Genomic DNA, 19,355 nt, shown 5'->3' with positions numbered 1-19,355 from the left:
GTAATAATCAATGCCATCATTCCAGACTTATTTGATGACCTCAAGTAGTAATCGTATCAGAAATATATCAAAAATAGAACTTGCTGATAAGAAAATAAAGTATCTTAAATTATATAAAAGAGAATACAAAAAATAAATAATAATGTTTACAATACAAAGTTTTCTTAGAGGAGGGGATTACATATTAAATAAAAAGGCACAAATTGTTCCAGTGTTACTTGCTTTGGGTGTGTTAATTTTTTTTAATATATTCATAAAACTGAAGCATCTCGATCTTAAATACAGTAAAATTGGGAGTTGTTTTATTTATTCTGCACTTATTTATGTAAAATTTGGAATGGAGAAGTAACAAATTAATACTATTTTCTACTTTTTTATCATCAGAATTGAAATATATGAGGATTTTAGTTTAGCTCGTGCTGGTTTGCGGCGCCTTCCGTCCGTGAAACCCGGGTTCGACTCCGGGCTGCTCCCTGTTCCCTTCTCTACCTCTGCCAGTTCCAAGCCCGGCTTGAGAAGGTTGCGTCAGGAAGGGCATCCGGCGTAAAACATTGCCAAATTTACCATGCGACTTGTTCGCTGTGGCGACCCCTGATGGGAGAAGCCGAAAGTGGAAGGTACAAAGCGTTCTAATTGGTTCCAAAATTCACGGGAAAATTTACAAAAGTATAAAAGGTGAAGAACTGATTCAGGGAAGTCAATACAAAAACTACAATTATTTTCTATATTTGAGAATTTGGATATAAACATATTTGTGGGGTAAATGTTATGTAGAATTCTTTTGTGTTTCTTTAATTTTGTTATTTATACAAAATGTATCTGGCAGTAGCCATGCTTTTTTCCAATTTATATAATTTAAAAGATTGTTCCAAAAGATTTCTCCTTTCAGTGTAATGTTTCTTTTTTTCACTTAAAGTATTACTAATATATTTGTTATTGCACTTTTTATTGAGGATATCAATACAATTAATTAATAAAGGAGAGTTAATTTCAGAGGCTTCCTGATATTTAAGGTGAGAAGTCATCAGTTGAATTAATCCTGAGGGGAGAGCTTTCATTACACTGTTAAATTCTTTGCTTGTTACTGGGAAACATGTTTTATTAAGAAACCTGCCATAATCCAAAATCGTTCCATTCTCATCAAAAAGATCCGAAACATAAATTATTTTTTTATCTACCCAGTTTTTTTTAAATAAAAATTTATTCCGTATTGTTATGTTTTCATTGTTCCAAATTATACTTTTGTGTGGTGAGAAATTGTGACTATGACATAACTTCCAAGCAAGAAGAGCCTGCTGATAAAAATTCGAGAGATTGATGGGAATCTTTTTGATATTATAATTACATTTTAATAGAAATTGAAGGGCACAGATACAAGTGATTGGCTTCAACCAATGAGTTATATCCATAGAGGAGACATCACATGGTTCCTCATGGGAGGAGAGCACTGCCATCTTGGTGAGGTCAAGTTACTACTGCGGTGCATGCATGTTAACACATTTTTTTGCATAATACCAGTTCATTGTGTGGGTTTCAACTGCCAAAATCAGAGAAATGAATCCATGAAGGAGGAAGGTATATCATTTCACGGGTAAGTATTTTGATTTTTTTCTTTTAATGCTGCAGGGGCTTCATTAATCATACACATGTTGACATGCATGATGCTACAGGGCTATTATCAACATGCTGCATGATGTACGTATAAATTGCTGTCGACATAAATGTATATTGATTTTGCTAAACCTGTATACAGCATATGCTATTATAGTAATATAGATTTATACATTTCTGACTCAGTGACTGAACTTTTCCTGCAGGTTTCCAATGGATTCAGACTTAAGGAAAAAGTGGGCCTTATAAAAAGAGCTAACCCAGATGGATCACTGTGGTACCAGCTAGTAATACAGTCTGGCTATGTTCAAAACATTTTCTGGAAACACATTTTGATGAGAGGCCAGACTGTTTGCTTGAAACCCGACACCATACCATCTATGTTACACAAATTGATCACTCACATGAATCAGTATAAATCTATTGTTTTTCTTTGTTGTTGTTTTTTTTTTAGGGTAAATCTATCACTTTTGGACTTCTTTTGAATATTTATTATTATTAATAGACTTTTTTATTGACTTGTTATTTATTGTTTTTATTGACTTACTATTGATATATTATTATTATTGTCTTATTGTTGGGATTTTCTAAATAATTTAAATTACATGTCAAAGAGGTCTAAAACTTCTAAATGTTTAGAAATTATTTTTAAAAATTCTTTGTAATAATTTTTTTATTTGTAAGAAGTCCTGCAACAATGCATTTTCATTAAAGTTTGAGCTTTTAAGGCTGACTGTTTCTGTTCTTTAACAAATGATGCATGCATGCATGCATGCATGCATACATACATGTAAATGTAAAACTATATATAGTATATAAAAGCTACTTAGATGCCACCAAAGGCTATAGAAATCATTGTCACGTGGGAGCGTCGTCGACCTCACCAAGATGGCGTCGCGCTCCGCCACCGTCGGCCAGGCTTCTAAAGCGGGCGTGTCTCCTCTAGCGACATAACTCATTGGCTTCAACATTACGATCGATGTCGCGTTACTTCCGATAATGACGTGACATCCGGTACACGAGTTTAAAAAAAAAAAACAACTAAAAATTGAATTAGCTTTTCTTAAATAAAATACATGACATGAAACTTGCTTTTAATTTGTAAAATGTAACTTGTTTCCTTCTTTACAATTTACAAAATAAAATGAAAAAAAAAACGTTTGGTGTTTTTATAAATAAATGTTGATATTAATATGTTACACAACTATAACAAACTTTTATGCAAACCCTGTCTTTACTTTATAATTAGTCATGTGAATTTTAAGATTAAATCTTTTTGTTATGGAACATTTTTGAATTCCTAAAGTCTGTACCAAGATAACCAAGTTATAATATATTTCAGGGCTTTTCAAGCCTAAGAAAAGAATCAAGCTAAGTAGAATCTGTTCATCTTTTTTGTGCTTTGAAAACTAATGGAAACTAGTGAATAGGTCTGGAACCATTTTTTTAAGTTTAAAAGGATGTGTTTGGTCACAGTATTATAGTTATTATCATAGTTATTCTCTCTTTTCTTTTAAGGACAATTCTTTAATTTAGGGTGTCCAAGCAGGTACATGTTGCTGCACAACAATGTTACCATGGAAATTACACTTAAGGGACAGATAGTTAAAGAGAAATATGGAATTAAATGTTCTCTTAGCACAAACAACCCCTTTAACTTGATAGTTTTAAAGCTGATGGATTCATACACATTAAATGAAAATAGATGTGTTTAAGTCAGTTATTACAATATATTTGATTAGATTTGAAAAGCATAGCTTTCAGTGCACATTAAAAATTTTGTTTCGCTTAAATAATTAGTAATTTTTTTGTGTGCATTTGATATGTTTGTGTATATTTTTACTGTGAAAAACCAAAACAAAACACAAGAGACAAGGTCCAGTTTTAAAAACTCTCTCAGTAACTCTATTTCTGTATTAATGTACAACCGTTGAAAATTACAGCTTTTTTTTTGGTGTTTTTTTTCTCTTTTTTTACATTTTTTTTGAAACGATCAACACAGCTGTTTTCCAGAAGAAACGTGAACAATATAAGCTGGGAAAAAGAAAAACAGAAAGAAAAAACAAACAAGGGGATGACTAAAGAAAGAGAAGCACAAACACAACAGGAGACAAACTAACAGGAAATGTTGGTTTTCTGTTATGGAGTGTGTTGGTGTGTGCACACTGTGAAAAAAGATGTCAGTGGGACACCCTGTTATTCTTTAGTGTGTGAATGACTGAGATTACACTTATTTCATCATCATACATGGCTTTAGATCACCCAATTAATGAATAAAGGCATTATTATCACACTTCAACGGAGGAAACCCACTCTGGCCTCAATCTACACTTCTTTTCCTGAAAAAAAAAGTTAGCAAAACTGTCATGGCAGTATTAATATTATACACCAATAAGGTAGCTTCATGTCATCCTAATTACCATCTGCCGGCAGTAAAACCAGCAGGTCATTCAGTCAAAGTGAAAGACCTGCAAAAAAGGTTACAGCAGCTGCCATCTACATACACGTTCATCTGGTTTAACCTTTCTCAATGCAAAGGAAAATTAAATTCACAAATTAGAACTACATAGGATTTATTCCTTTAAGGTGATATAAAAAAAAATAGCTATAATTGAATAACGTCTGCTGGCTTCACTGTTGCTCTGTACCTGATTTTGTTGGGAAATGTTAGCAAAAATCTTCTGGAAGTATCACCAACCTGCACAGATGGACGTTTGCAGCAGATGATTTAAACTAACAATGTCATACAAACAACCTTCCATCACCCTGTGGCATTACATATTTAGATATTTTAGTCATCTCCATCAATCTCACTTGAGATTAGACTACATTTCACATTTGCTGATAACCAGACAAAACTCAGGAAGTGATACTCATCGACCATCAGTCAGCACCTGCTACTCATTATGGTTTTACAATATGCCAAAAAAAATTAAATCTACAACAGACGATATCTGTCTGAAGAAAATATTTTTAACTTCTTTGTCTACCTAATACACCCACAAGCTTTTCCTTTATCATTTCGCTCCATGTGCTTTTTGTGGGATTGAAGGGTAACGAACAGGGCTGCTTCTCCAACTGGGCAAAAAATGTTTGCGTTACCATGGATACGTCTAATTTCACGGGGAGAGGAGGACCTGCTGTTTTTAGACTTTAAACCTCAGACTTTACCCCGCATAATCAGATCTGAAAAGCTGAAACAAGTGTTACCATGGTGGGTTAATGCTCTAAAACCAAAACCGTGTGCATGAGGAGCAAATGAAACACGAGTGGCCGGGGGGCAAGACGGTCATGACATTCTGTGACCCTGCAGCGTTACAAAATGGGAGGAGGCAAAAGGCAAAAATAAAGGGATGCAAATGGACGAGTGGTGAAAAGCGAATGGTGTGGCTGCACTGAGAGAAAGTGATGGAAGGAAGCAGAGGAAGAGACAAGAAAAAGAGGTGAGGAAGGAGAGATGCTGGTGCTCTGCAGTCACAATCGGAGCCTCAGGTGTCGTGAAAATCCTTCAACAGCGTCCGTCGCCTCTGCTCTGCAATGTGCATCTGATTCTCCAGATCCTGGATGAAACAGAAGCAGAAAATAAATTAATCAAAATGTATCTTGGTCTGATAGTGTCGTCTTTTTCCACCCCATCGTTCAGCCCCTGTTCTGGTCTCTTACCCCTCTGTCACTCGCACTGAGGTCCCCCTCGCCTCCCACCACTCCCCTCTCATAGCTGTCGGCCCGCTCCACCTTCCAGGACAGGTTCTCTATCTCTGCTTCAAGCTGCGCTTGTTGATACTCAAACTGTAGAAGACGGTGAAGAAGAAACAATGAAAGGGCAGAAAGAGTTTCAACATTGAACACAACAACAGCACAAACAAAAAAGCTCCTTACCAGCTGCTTCCGTTGCCCAGACTCCATGTAATAGGCATAAGGATAGGTGTACTGCAGTGTGTAGCGACACTGAAAACAGAGAAAGACCAGCTTTACGCTAAAGGATTTAGGAATGATAAGATTATTTGAATCAAAGTACCATATCTTCTGCACTTTAAGGTGCACTTAAAAGCCTTTTTTTTTAAAATCAAAAAAAGACATCATATATCCATCTTCTTCTGCTAATCAAGCACTAGGTCACGACTTGCTGGGACAGCAGTCTAAGCAAAAATGCCCAGACTTTCCTCTCTCCGGCCACTTCCTCCAGCTTTTTCCCAGGCAAGCTGAGAGTAGTCTCTCCAGCATGTCCTGGGTCTTCCCCAGGGCCTCCGCGCAGTGGGACATGTCCGGAACACCTCTCCAGGGAGGCGTCCAGGAGGCATCAGTACCAGACGCCTGAGCCACCTCAAGTGGCTCTACCCGAGCTCTCTCCTTGTATTCAGGACCTCGTTCTGTCTATTATTACCCAGAGCTCATAACCACGGGTGAAAAAAGCACACCGTACAATGCGGAGCACCTTATATATGGATTCATTTTGGTTGTGTTTACTGAAGCTAAAGTGATTTTTGAGAGGTACACTGTGTTCTGTCCAAATATGAGTCATTTCTTTTTTTACAAGTTTGGGTGATATTGTAAATATGCTAACACGGCCAAGATGTAGCGGTGTCCGACAGTCTTTTTTTTTGTGTTACAAACAAGGTTGTAAGTTTTAGAGGAGGTGAATACGCTAACCTGACAAACGTGTAGCATGTCACAAAGAAGAATTAGGATTGCTGTGAATGTAGTTCATAAAGTCTGATTGACACTTATCTCTCTCACTCTTTTGTCTCGTCTTATAGTTTAGTGTGACTAATATATGACAAATTTGAAAATAGACCATTGACGGTGTGGTGTACCTCATAATCCCATGCGCAGTATAGTGCAGAAAATGCATTACACAGATCCAAAGTTAATCAATATACCGTATTTTCCGGACTATAAGTCGCACTTTTTTTCATAGTTTGGCAAGGGGTGCGACTTATACTCCGCAGCGACTTATATTAGAAATAATTTGAAATAAATACATTGTTAACCCTCCTGTTATGTTCATTTGTGAGGAACAGAGATGATGTTTCTGGGTCAATTTGATGTATGAGGTATGTTAAGTGTTAAGAGGATGTTAAGTGACTCAGAGAATCAGCAAACTTTTTTTTACAGTAAGATCTTGAAGGCTAACAACATAATATTCTATTTTCCAATGATTTCATAGATTCAGAAATGCAATAAAAGTGAAAACTGTTTCTACAAATACAGGATGAAAACAGAGTATTAGTTAGCCAATGATGCTTCATGAAAGGAATAAATAAATAAGTTTGAGAAAAAATTACTGTGAAATTATGAGATAAACAGTCTGCTATGATTGTGTCATATAAGGTTGTGAAAGTTAAAATGCGACTTATAGTCCAGTGCGACTTATCTGTGTTTTTTTCTACTTTATAATGCATTTTTGGGCTGGTGCGACTTATACTCCGGTGCGACTTATAGTCCGGAAAATACGGTAGTGCAATGTGTTGGTAGCAGCCTTGTTTTGTGAGATTTACTGACATATCTGAGGAGTCACAGCAACGTTTTAACTATACCTTAGCAAGGAGCTTTGCAGCATTATGCAGGTACTGCCAGTCAATCCACGTTCCCAGATTGTTCATTACTCTTTCCTGGATCTTCTCCTGGATCCTATGGTACGTCTGAGCTTCCAGCTGCAGGGATTTGTTGTGGTTCTCCCACTGGTGGATTCAAAATGATATACACATAAAAAATCCTGAGGTGCAAATTCATTTATTTTCCACATTAACAAAAAGTATACGACTAAAACATGGTCGGATATTTTAAGTTGACAATTGAGTAGAAAGTGACATTAATTTGTTAGATCTTGAACAAAAAGAAATATAAAGATTTCACACATTTATGAAGCCTTTTCTTCTTTTTAAACCACAGTACTTAAGACTTACTCCAATGAAAATGGTTTTTAACATTATCTTGTGGTATTTTTATAATGAAGTAAATGAAGTACAAAATAGCATTTCTGAGAATTTCTTTATTTAAATTGTTGTGAATCAGTAGCAGATGGATAATATGCCGTTTGAAAAAGGGCTTCTGGCCCGCCCAGTGGATTTTCTATGCCTTGCTCCACTGCATTCGGATGCATCCTCTTGCAGACAAATAAATCTGTGTACATCCTTGTTTCCCTAGTCTGAGCTGGAATCTGGATCTAAATTGTACGGCTGGATAGCTCCGATGTTGCTCGCCATGTTTGTTGCACCGGTAATATTAGATTGGCGAACCGCTGGGAATGATGTAAAACTTTTTTTCTTGGCCACACGGACCCAGAGGAAAGGTTAAGTTTAGGATTACGGGTTACGGTTAAACTGCGTTCACACTGATTACGATTCACACGGTACAGGTGGCCAGTTTCAATTTTTTTTTGATTGGTAAAGACTAGGCCGAAAACAGCGAAAATTGCAATAAATGGTTACCTTCAATGTGCTAAAAGAATCTTATGGCAACTTGAAGAATTTAACGAATCAAATAAATCCCTTTATGCATTTGACAGATCGAATGGACCCCTTCACATTGTTGACCAATGAGATGGAGGCCTATTATGTTAGATGTTCGCCTCCTGTGTCGACGAGTCAATTTTTAAACTGTTACAATGAAATGGAAATTATGTTTTTGGTTGTTTTGCTCTTTGTTTATATACTGCAAATTATATTGTTATCGCAATATTAATCACTTATATAGCATATTGCGAGTTTTTCTCATATCATGCAGCCCTAGTAAAGACACAATATGAGGTCCTGCGGCGCGATTTGAGTGACTGGGACTCAAATCGTTTGCCTCGTTTAATCGAGGCAATGATAAAAATGGTCCCCTAATTTCATTCTTGTTTTTAGTTTTACCCTCTCTGGTTAATGCGGGACAGCAAGCCTTCAAACTTGTTCAGAGAGGGAATGCAAATGCAGAGAACACACTTAGGACTTTAAGTTTAATTTTAAATCCGTCCGTCCAACAACAAAATCCAGCCTTGGGCTTAAAATACATGCGGAGAATGCAGCAGTGTGCCAATTTCTCTTCTCCTGCACCTGAGCTTGTGCGCGCTGGGGTGGGCGAGGGGGCAGATCAGGGAGCTTGTGCTCCTGGGAGAAATACTCAGAAATGCAAAAATAATTTCATATTTTTGTTCTCATTCATAAGAAAAATGCAACACGCAAAAAACATGATTTTCATGGGAGAAGGACTCTAAAACAGCTCAAAGATGATTGGAGTGGGTTTTTGAGGATGTACATTTTTACTTTTCATTGACTTTAAATAGACTTTTTCTCTAAAAAAAAAAAAAAAAACTTAAACTCACCCTCTCAAAGTAGAAGAGGTATTTCTTCAGGGCCTCTCTGGCCTGAGCTTGCTGGCTCTGGTTAACTATATCCGGGTTTTCTTTGTAGCGGCTGCACTCGTAGTATTCACTGCCATGACTCTTCCAGTCTCCAAGGCACATCCAGCAGAAGTCTTTCATAACAAACACATTCTGTTATGGGCTCTGCATGTACCACTGTAGTTAATAAACTGTCAGTCTCACAAAAAGTAAGAGAATCAAATCTCATTTTCTCTTTAACTATCAACAATCAGGAATTTCTATGCATGTACAGATAAAATGGTTTCATCAGTCAAAGAAAAACAAAGAGGGGATAAACTGATGAAAATTAATCTTTAGATTAAATGGAAAATTATAATTATAAATTATTACAAGACCTGCAATTTTAGCTCATCTTGACAAAATAGTTTCTTTAGTTGCTGCTAAAAGGATAAACAAAACTCATGCATAGAATTTCCTGCAAAGGCGTCTTTTTTTGTTCTGATTAGTGACTTCCTTTTAAGGTATATTATGGCTCCAAGGGGATATGAAACACAGATAAAGGACTCACCGTGTTTGCACTTGGAACATTGCTGGAAAAATAAAAGACAAACACACACAGAAGAGTCAAGTTGAGTAACCAGAGGTCTGCTCCAAGATCTTTCAGTTTTCAGCAGTTCATGTTCAGATTCCTGTAATATGAATAAATGATCCCGCTTTCTAAGAAAGGGTGACTCACAGCTCCCACTCACCATGTGATTACACCCTCCATTCTTCTCGATGCAGATATTGCACTTTGGACACTAAAGAAACAACAAACACCTTTTACATTCCTGCTTCAAAATCTACAAAGTTCAAATATGATCAAAAGTGTTTAGACTTCTATACTCTTAAAGATTTTAAAACAGGCCGAAATGAAGAGTTTTATGTCTGTTAAAGTGGGTTTGTGAGCACTCATCGTACATCTTTAGTGTGTGCACTAATGTAGTTTGCAGTCTCTGAGTCGTCTGCACATTTGGTCAGCCATTTCCGAATGGTTGCACAGTCTGTGGGGGCGTGGTACATCTGACGGCATTTAAAACTAAGAGAGAGAAAAAGAAAAAGAAAAAGAAAAAAATTCATAAAAACAGCATCAAACGTCCTCCATGTAAACAGACAGTTAAGTGGCCATCAAAATAAAAATCTGGCTACATCTATCAAAAGAAAAGCAAACAGTTAAGTGAGGACTTTTCAAGCATTTTCTTTCAAATCATAACTTTTAGAGAGATCAACAGCAACAAAAAGATTCAAATGCTCTTAGCTGTTCTTAGGCATATTGCTTTTGGGTGACATTTGCTGGATCTTCCTACCAGAAGACTTCACCACAGCGGCTACACTGAACTCTGCGCGCCCGAGGCTCCTGCACCTTGATGACGATGGGGCAGTCTGCACCCGGACACAACTGCAACCGGAAGTGACTCTGCAGACAAATGCAAGAATGATTCAATCTCCAGGAAACAGAAATTTGAAAAATAACCAAACTCCAGTTTAGAAATGTAGAAATTATGATTGTTTCCCCCCCTTTAGTGTTATCTTCTTGTGTTTGAAAGAAAAAAAAAGCAACTGTTTCAATGTTTTAGAAAAAATCCTTTGTTCCGATGGAGTTTGCCTAATGTGGTCCGGCTTAAGTCCTGAACCTTGGTTTGGTCTGTATTTAGACTGGCATCAAGCGGCCCGTTCTGTTATGGACCAAAGCTTGTAAACAAAGCCACCTGACTTAAGATCTCATCAGTCATTGGCCAGGAACTAAACATGTTACAAACACTGACGTTTTTTTGTTTGTTTTTTTAAAGGAAATGAACTGAAGCAACAAGAGGAAGACCGACATGCTCTGCTTTACAATTCTTATCGGGACTGTTAACTTGTAAAAAAAATGTTATAATTCGACCAGTTTTGAACGTCAGGAACAACACTTTTTACTTTGGTTTGCTCTGTACAAACTGAAACACTAAATGAATTTGATAACTGAGATCACACATTTACTTTAAGATACTACTTGATTACACATACATTAATTTATAATAATTCTAGCTAAAATATACAGATTTCATTCAATTAGTAATCTAAACTAGAACAAGGTGAACGTTTAATGAATAACATAAGAATTCTTTACATCAAGAATCACCATGAAGCTGTTTTTTTGCCTAAAAGAAATCCAGGAATGTACTTTAAATGAAAAATGTACTAATGGATTTGGAAGATTGATATGGCATTTTCTAAAAAGATGATTGATTCAATTTAGAATACCGGTAATCTTTGTTTTGTTTTTAAGTATGACCCATTTCTCTCATACAGACAAAGGTCTCTCCTGAACTGAATGGGTAAAATCGGCAGTCAGATACCTCGATGTAGTCTCTAAAGAGGTAGCGTCTGTATTTGTCCTTCAGCTCCTCTCCCTGCAGCAGAGGCAGAACAAAGTCCTCTGGCATCCGGAGAGGACAGTCCTGAGCCATACACGAGATACCTAAACACGCACACACACACACACACACACACACACACAATGTATGCTTAAGCATCAGGCAACAGGAAGCAGGAGGTGTTTCTTCAAAAATAACAGATCAGAAATGGATATATCTGATTTTAAGAATGTTTATAAACAAGAAAACCTGCAATTTGTGTTTTAATCTAAATCTCCTAAAGATTTTCTGTTCTTTGTCCTCTCGACCGCTAAAGCTGGCTGATCAGGTCAAGCCCCGCATCAGCATTGTTTCTGTTTGTACACAAAGTTCATCACCGACACACAAAATTCCATTCGGATTGTGTTTGAAGCAGAATCACGCAGACTGAAAAGGTGGATCTGGGTCAGCAGTCACCACTAAACTATCAACACTCCAGCAGATAGAGCCTCTTATCAGACTCCAGCGGTGTGGACTGACCTTATCAGAGAGGCCATTATGAAGTACTACAAAGGCAGGCACAAACACACACACTTACAACAGTTGTATGCAGTCTGACTGCACACAACTTACACACCCATCTGCTAACCTGCTGACACACGGATTAAAATGAGGGATGCCTGTAAAAGTTCATGCCAGACTGGAGTTACAAAAACTTAATCAAGTTTGTCTGCTTATTTTATATCAACACAAATATAAACAATTGTCCATATTCCTCCACTACTGGTTGATCCACTTCCAATTCATGCCTGGGGGCCTTCAGTAAGCATTAGTTCCTCTAAGGAAAGGTCACAAGCAGAGGAACTCCATCTACTTCCTTTTAGTCTTTATTTTATAATTAACTGCCCAGAAACTGAGCAGACAAATAAAAGCTGAAGGTCTTTTGTATTGGAAACATTTTACTGTTACAATAGGAGGGTATGAATCATGTAAGTGATGTGTATATTTGTATACAAATGAGGTGTATATTTGTATAAACCCCTTTTGTATTTGAGGCTAAACTTTATTTATTATGCTTGCATACATTTCTAGTCGGACCTAACGGAAAGAAAAAGAAGAGATAAAGGAGAGAGTGGGATGTTAGAGTTGGGGGATTGGGGGGGGGGGGGTGTTCACGTTTGTGTTTACAATGACTGCCTGATGCTGGATCTGCAATTTTAGATTGTAATCTTGGAAAAAAATTGTCCAATTTCAGGCAAGTTGTGCAAAGACAACAGGCCTATTTTGTACTTTTATCCCCACCACAAAGACCACAGCATGAGTGATGGATGCTTCTGACAACTTGTGTTTTCTAAAATGCCTCATTTGGCCACTAAGGTTACTCTCTGCCACAACGGCTGCTAATAGTGTGTGGCATCTAAATGGCGTTCGGTGCGCACACACATTTTCTTTAGAAACTGCCATTCCATCTAGAAATTCTAATCATTTCACAAAGATTGTGGTGGGATATAAATATAATTTCTGTCCGTTGGTTTTCTTTAGATCTGCAGTTCTACAAATGAGGAATCTAAATGAATCTCTGTATGGAAAGCAGCACGTGGACCTCAGAGACCGTCATGAAGAATCCACTCCTGAACCAGGAGATTACAAAATCCTGTTGTGGCTGTTTATGATATTTATGATTGGAACAGTGTTAACACAATGGAACACACATGGAATATATCAAATTCCTGATTCCTCTTCTTTTCTAATACCAGGTGATTTAAACAGCAATGAGTGGAGCAGCAATGATGATGAGACTCGTGTACATTCAAACACATTTCCACAATGCAAGGACCAGACGGTTGTCAAATGCGGAAAGTGCAACATTGATCCGTGCCTTAACAAAAGTTTAAACTGCTTCTTTGCATTTCACAGTTAGAGTTTAGAAATGTGCAATTTCTCCATTGACAGGATATTAACACTGAGTTTGGGGTTTTAATTTGTTTTTATAGTGGTGTTTTTGGTTGTTTTTTTTAGCTTATTAGAGTGAAATGACTGTGTTGCCTAAATAAAAGCCACTTCATAGAGATGTAAACAGGTCTTCCATTTGTCACAAATTTGCAGATTTTGTCTATTTTATGTGCTATAGTAAATGGAACTATTTTAACTTATTTAGCATCTACTTGAATGTAAAAACATCTTTATTTTTTTTGCCGGAAAATAAAATCGGGCATCATGGGATTAAATAAAAGATTTACTCTGAAAATTATCCAAAGCTTCAACACTTTTTAATTAAATAAAAACAGGAATACAATAATTCAAAACCTGTTTTTTCACTTTTAAATCCAGAGTTGGTCACAAATACCAGCTTTGATGACCAACATGCAGACCAAGGAATACTCACCTACTCCTGTGCCATCTTTGACTAAAACAGTGCAGTGCTGCTCCCAGCATGCTGTGCAGAAATAATGCTGACAGGGCAGTGTCAGCAAGTAGTCCCTCCTGACAACCTGTAGACACACACCACACTGGAGGGACTGAGGGGCCTGAAAAAAGCACAGGCAGCAATCATGAAACACGCCGACACAAGCCTGATGCGCCACAAAACTGCAGAGTTTTAAACACCAAAATTAGGTTGTTTTAATTTAATATGGCCATATTTTGAATAGAAATCAGTTTTTGTTTTTATAATCAAGCAGCTTGACTTATTTGAAGATGTTTACTCCAACGATGGATCGGATTATTAAGCTGCTGGATGTACAGAAAAGATCAAGTAAACAGCAGCAGCTGCTGCAGCTTTAAAACAACATCAGCTGCATTTAACACTGATGGCACTTTGTGGTTAAAGAGAATGGAGGAAAACACACTCACAGTGACTAATCTGCTGCTGCTGCTGGGGGGCTGGACCAGAGCATCAGACATTAGAAGAGAGGGGTTGGACTTGCATCTGTAGGGAATGAGGAAAAAACCCACGAGGTCAACTTAACACGAGAGGAAAAAGATTCTAAGTTAAGCCGGAGCTTTCCAATTCACCATCAACAGACAAATCAGAATGCATTTGCTGAGACATTCAAACTAAAACCCGTAATTATGTCCTTTCTAGTTTTAACTAACGTTTACACCTGTTTTTATTCTGCAGATTAAAAAGGATTGATCAGCAAAGGAAAAAGAATATTCTTTAGATGCATTAACAATTTCACAACTTGTAATTTCTCAACATTAAAGAATCATACAAGAAAAAAAAAAATCTAGATTGTTTTAATAGGAAAATATGATAAATAAAATGAGGAGAGAAAAGTTAGCAGCACAGAAGAAACATCCAGAAAAATAAAAAAACAAACCTGTCCAGGATTTGTGAAACCTGCCAGTAAAAATGAACCAGGATCAGTTTGGCCACTGAGGGTAAAACCTGCAAAAGGAAGAAGCAGAAATGAAACGTTTCACTTTGATTCCTTCAAAACAAAGCAAAAAAACTACAGACAACATTCCTGCATGCATTTGTCAACAAATATTAATGCTGATCAATCATTTACACTATTCCCTATATTGTGTGGGAGCACTTTCCAACACATCACTGCTGCTTATCGCAACTAATAAGTCTGTTCGTTTTCTCTATGATTTTAAAACATTTCCACAGAACTGACACGTGGGATCAAATCCGAATCTGCTTAAGGTTTTTGTATTTAGGTACATTAAAAGAACAGTGCATATTTTCAAAAAAAAAAGAACATTTGAAAACAGTTTTTAACTTGAAAGCAGACACTGTAAACAAGTTGACATTTTGAAAGAATATATATTTTTAATTTGCAGAAATACTAAAAACCTATAAACCCAAAATTGTTGACCAAAAAAAAAAGTTTATTTGGAACAGCTCCTGTTTTGAATTTGGAGTTTTAATTTTTCTGTTTCTCTCCCTCTCATCTTTCCATCAGCTTCAATTGGGGTCTTTTAGATTTGGCGGTGGGCCGTTGAGTCCACTGGTGACAGGACATGATTGACATCATGAGACAGAGGTTATGGTGACGTAATTTCTGCCCCAGTACATCATCTGTGGCCAATTGTAGTGCTAATGCCCCCTAAAGATTGGTAGATGAGAGGAGGGATGACACAGGAGTCAGCAAAACCTCTGTCACTAAATGTCAAACACGTCCCGGTAGCCAACAGGCTCAAAGCCACACCCCCACGTAAAATCAGGCTCAGCGCAGGAAAAAGAAAAGTCTGTACTGAAAAAACCTGATTACAGAGCCAGAAAAATGTTACGTTTTAGGGAAGAATAACAAAAAAGCATCTTCACCCAAAAACAACCTCTGCTTTTTTCCATAGAAACACAACAAAACATGCCCCACCCACCTTCAGTGCGGCAGCGACATTGTTCACTTCCTCCATCAGCACCCTCTGACTCTCTTTATACGTCAGACAAGTAAACTGATACTCCTCTGGGTCGAAGGAATCCGCGCTCTGTTGCTCCACATCACTGGCCACGCCTTCATAATAACCTGGTATGTCAACTTCTTCATCCACTCCATCATCCTCATCCTCCTCTTCAGAGTTCACCCCGAAGTCCTCTTCGTTGCTGTCTGAAGCCTGGCTGTTCATGTCCACGGACATCCAGTCGATTCAATCAACCACCCAGACAGGTAGACGACTTGCCTACCTGCCAGATCCACCTAGTTCAGGTGTAGCCTAAATGGTTGTGGAGCTCCACCCCCTCCCCCCTGCTTTCTTCCAGCAACTTGTCCACCTGGTGCCACTGTTAGGGGACACCCTGCCTTCCTGTCTGCCTGAGGCGCATATGGAGCGCGCTCAGCAGCAACGGAAAAAGCAGAAAAAGTCACACTCTCCGTCACTCATTTGGGCCACAGATTACTGCTCCGTCTGCAAAAGAAGGGAACCTGGAAAGACAAAGGGAAAACAGAGACGAGAGGGACATTTTTAAAAAGCCCTGAGTTCATCGGGACAAAAAAAAAAAAAAAAAAAACAACTGAAGCAAAAGAAAAAATTCCCACATTGTTTGTTAAACTGAAAAATAGTTTAAACTGGGTTTTATTTTTGTTTGATAATCTAAGAGTTTTTAGACTAGAAGCTCACACCATAAGGAAACTTCCACTTTCCTCTGTTGTTCTTCCTTTTTTCCTTCCTGTTTGCTGTTAAAACTACTGCTGTAATGTCAGCTTCAGCACCAAAGCGTGCAATACCCTTCAAAGGTAAAGACCCACTCAGATGAAAATGGAGCTGAGGCATTTTTCTCATGATAGAGGATAAAAATTGCTTCATTTAAATAGTTGTGAATCATAGTCAGTCGACAAAAATGCATGAAGCAGTGACATAGGAGCTGGAGTCAACTGGCCACAAGCTCCCCGATCCGCTCCATTCTGATGAAATCATTGCAGACAAATAGATCCATGCGGCTGTAAGCTAGGGTGGGAAGTGGCTCCATGCCAACAATTCCACCCACAACACAGAGGCAAATGTTTAATGAACTTTCATGAATTAGTGAAGCCCGTTGAGACAACTGTGTTATAATATTGGGCTATATAAATAAAACTGAATTGAATTCAATTTTGGATAAAAACAGCAAAGACAACTGGGAATACTTTAAAGGGTTGGCTGTAGTGGGGTTTTAGCCTACATCAACAACAAAAAAACAAAAATGTGGATTTAAAATGATTTGTTGATGCAACATGTAAACACAGGCCATTAATCAGGGAAATTAAAATATCTGTGGAAAACTAAATTCAAATCAAACATTTTGTAACTGTGGTTTCAATCTTAAAATGCAGAATAACAAAAACCACATGGAGTCTGGAAGTGATGTGACTGCGGCTGTGAGGAATAAACGCACAAACAGAAGAATATTACAAAACTAAAGACACACGATAGCTTTGGGACTGTGTTGTAATAGCAAACAGCTGATGGATTACTCAAGCTTTTTTATTGCATTTGTCTTGTAAAAAGTTACTGACTTTTACATGTCACTCATCGGATGTTGTGGATTTTCCACGCCTCGTTTAGCCACAATCTGACCTTAAAGAAGCACAATTTATAAACAAACTAATTTTGGTCTCTAAAGCTTTGCAGCTCAGGAATTCATCTTCAGTTGTGAGTTTTACAAACCCCAACAAAATTTCCAGATAATACTAAAATCTGTTGGTGGTAAAACTGGGAAGTCAGGATATAAAAGCAGAACTATATTGCACAAAACAAAAAGCTCTTATATAATGATTTAATCAAAGTCAGCTACATAAAGACACACGATCCCAGCGGAGGGATACATTTACAAATATTAAACTCTGTACTTCGGAAAAGCCTGCCAGCCGTCCGACAGACGTGCATTCCGCTGAAGCCAGGTTAAAAATAGGCAACTAACTGGGTGACACACATCTTGCCAGGCAAATGGAACACAATCAACTCGGGTTAGATAACGTGTTTTGAAACAAGTCTCGGAATGGGATTCAAGGAGTTTGAAAGCCTGCAAGCGGAGAGCATTTATTCCGACACTTCACCATAAATGAGCGAAACTCCCTCGCTAGCCGGATTAGCTTCCAGGCTAACGAGATAGCAAGTATGTCAAGCACATAAGTAGCTATTATTACACCAAACACATAATTACAACCAGAATGTTTTGCAAGTCGCAATTACAGATAAGAAAAGGTTTTCTCCCCTACAAATAAGCTGAAGTGGTCAAGAATCTGCAAAGCCTCATCACCCACTCTTGCTAAGCCTCCGCCTCTCATTACTCTAGTCCGGGGACAGAGATGTAAACAAGGCCCTTAGCAGCCCGGGAGTGAACACACACATTTAAAGGGCTGCCGTCTGCGTTTCCAGCGTTTCAAGTTCACGATGTTTACCTGCTGGAGCACAGCTGCGCGGACTTTCTGTGACCACTATGAAGGACTTTTCATGAGGGGAAATCTGGAGAGCGATGTTCACCTGTGTGCTTGCCTGTTTAGCGGAAGATAGACTGTTGGAGGTGCTTATCAGTGACGTCATGTCCGCCCCAGCCTCCTCCTCCTCTTCCTCCTGAAGGAGCCCATCAGCAGTAACCATAATTTGGTTGCTGACATCTGCAGTGCTTTCCTGTTTTCTGTTCTTTAGGGCTCAACCTCACAGAAAAATAAAATAACTTATATTACTTCGGTTATATTTCGGAATCTGAAAGATATTTTCATTTGAAAAATTGCCCGATTCTCTTTTTTTTTAATTTATTTCTAAGCATTTTTTAAAAACTTTATTGTGTAAAACAGAAGTACAATACAAAACACAATTTTACAAAATAAAATTCAAATATGCCAGGGGAGCATACATATTAAATACATTTTACATAAAAACATTCAGGTTTCTGCAACTTTCATATAGACATACAGCTTTCTGATTAAGACTCTTGGAGATGTTACTGATATACATTTCAATTTGTTTGATTAAAACAGGGAAAAAAATAGAAGATGAAGAAAATTTACATTTATGTATATAAAATTTGCCAAAAATAATAATAAGATTAATTATGAGTTTTTTATTTGAGTCCAAATTTTTATTATGAAGGCCAAAAATTATATGTTCAAACTTTAGATTAAAGTTGGGGTGAATGCGATTTCTAATAAATTGTAAACATTTTTTCCAAAAGATTCTAATTATAGTACAATTCCAAAAAAGTTGGTTAATTGTTTCTGGATATTCTTTGCAAAAAGTACAGTTAGGGTCAATTGTTTTAATGTATTTAGCATAAATTGATTGGTGCGGTAAATTTTGTGAATTATTTTAAAAGAAACTTCTTTCATTTTATTATTTATCATAAATTTTTGGGTGACACTCCATCCTTTCTTCCAGATGCTGTCGGGAACAAAACGTCTCCAGTAGGTTTTAGTACACGGTACAGAAATGACATCCCTTTGAAACAACACACGTATTTTTTTGTTGTTATTCTTGTGTGTAGGGGTAAAACAAATTTTTCCTGTGGTGGTGGCAGTTGCATCCATAGAGGGCATTTCTTCGTTCGTAGCAGTTGTTTTAAACATTTGGCATATTTCTTTGGAAACAGCATCAAACACAATGGCATACTCTTTAGGAGTCACAACCAGATTATA

At 37.5% G+C, this 19,355-nt stretch overlaps 1 protein-coding gene across 1 annotated transcript; it reads right to left on the bottom strand.

Annotated features, from left to right (window-relative positions):
- Positions 1-3,488: 3,488 nt before the first annotated feature.
- arih2 (ariadne RBR E3 ubiquitin protein ligase 2) lies at positions 3,489-18,253 on the bottom strand. Its single transcript, XM_004070322.4, has 15 exons — positions 18,123-18,253; positions 15,625-16,166; positions 14,616-14,683; positions 14,146-14,221; positions 13,679-13,820; positions 11,296-11,417; positions 10,264-10,373; positions 9,878-9,995; positions 9,667-9,717; positions 9,486-9,507; positions 8,918-9,069; positions 7,149-7,292; positions 5,491-5,559; positions 5,275-5,400; positions 3,489-5,171 (listed from the first exon to the last, which is right to left on the bottom strand). The coding sequence occupies exons 2-15, from the start codon at positions 15,880-15,882 to the stop codon at positions 5,100-5,102; spliced, it is 1,530 nt and encodes a 509-aa protein (XP_004070370.1). The 5' UTR covers positions 15,883-16,166; positions 18,123-18,253; the 3' UTR covers positions 3,489-5,099.
- Between the last annotated feature and the right edge of the window lie 1,102 nt (positions 18,254-19,355).

This window comes from Oryzias latipes, chromosome 7 (genome assembly GCF_002234675.1).
Source record: "Oryzias latipes chromosome 7, ASM223467v1".
In the NCBI taxonomy this organism is placed as follows: Eukaryota; Metazoa; Chordata; class Actinopteri; order Beloniformes; family Adrianichthyidae; genus Oryzias; species Oryzias latipes.
This window is presented reverse-complemented; position numbering and strand designations above follow the sequence as displayed.

What these genes read in the sequence shown, in the direction of transcription:
- arih2 (XM_004070322.4), bottom strand. Translation starts at nt 15,882, where the DNA reads ATGTCCGTGGACATGAACAGCCAGGCTTCAGACAGCAACGAAGAGGAC. An exon ending in GCAGCAGCAGATTAGTCACT is followed by an intron (nt 13,821 to 14,145) that starts GTGAGTGTGTTT and finishes TGCTTTTTTCAG; the next exon opens with GCCCCTCAGTCCCTCCAGTG. An exon ending in ACCTCTTCTACTTTGAGAGG is followed by an intron (nt 7,293 to 8,917) that starts GTGAGTTTAAGT and finishes TGAATCCACCAG; the next exon opens with TGGGAGAACCACAACAAATC.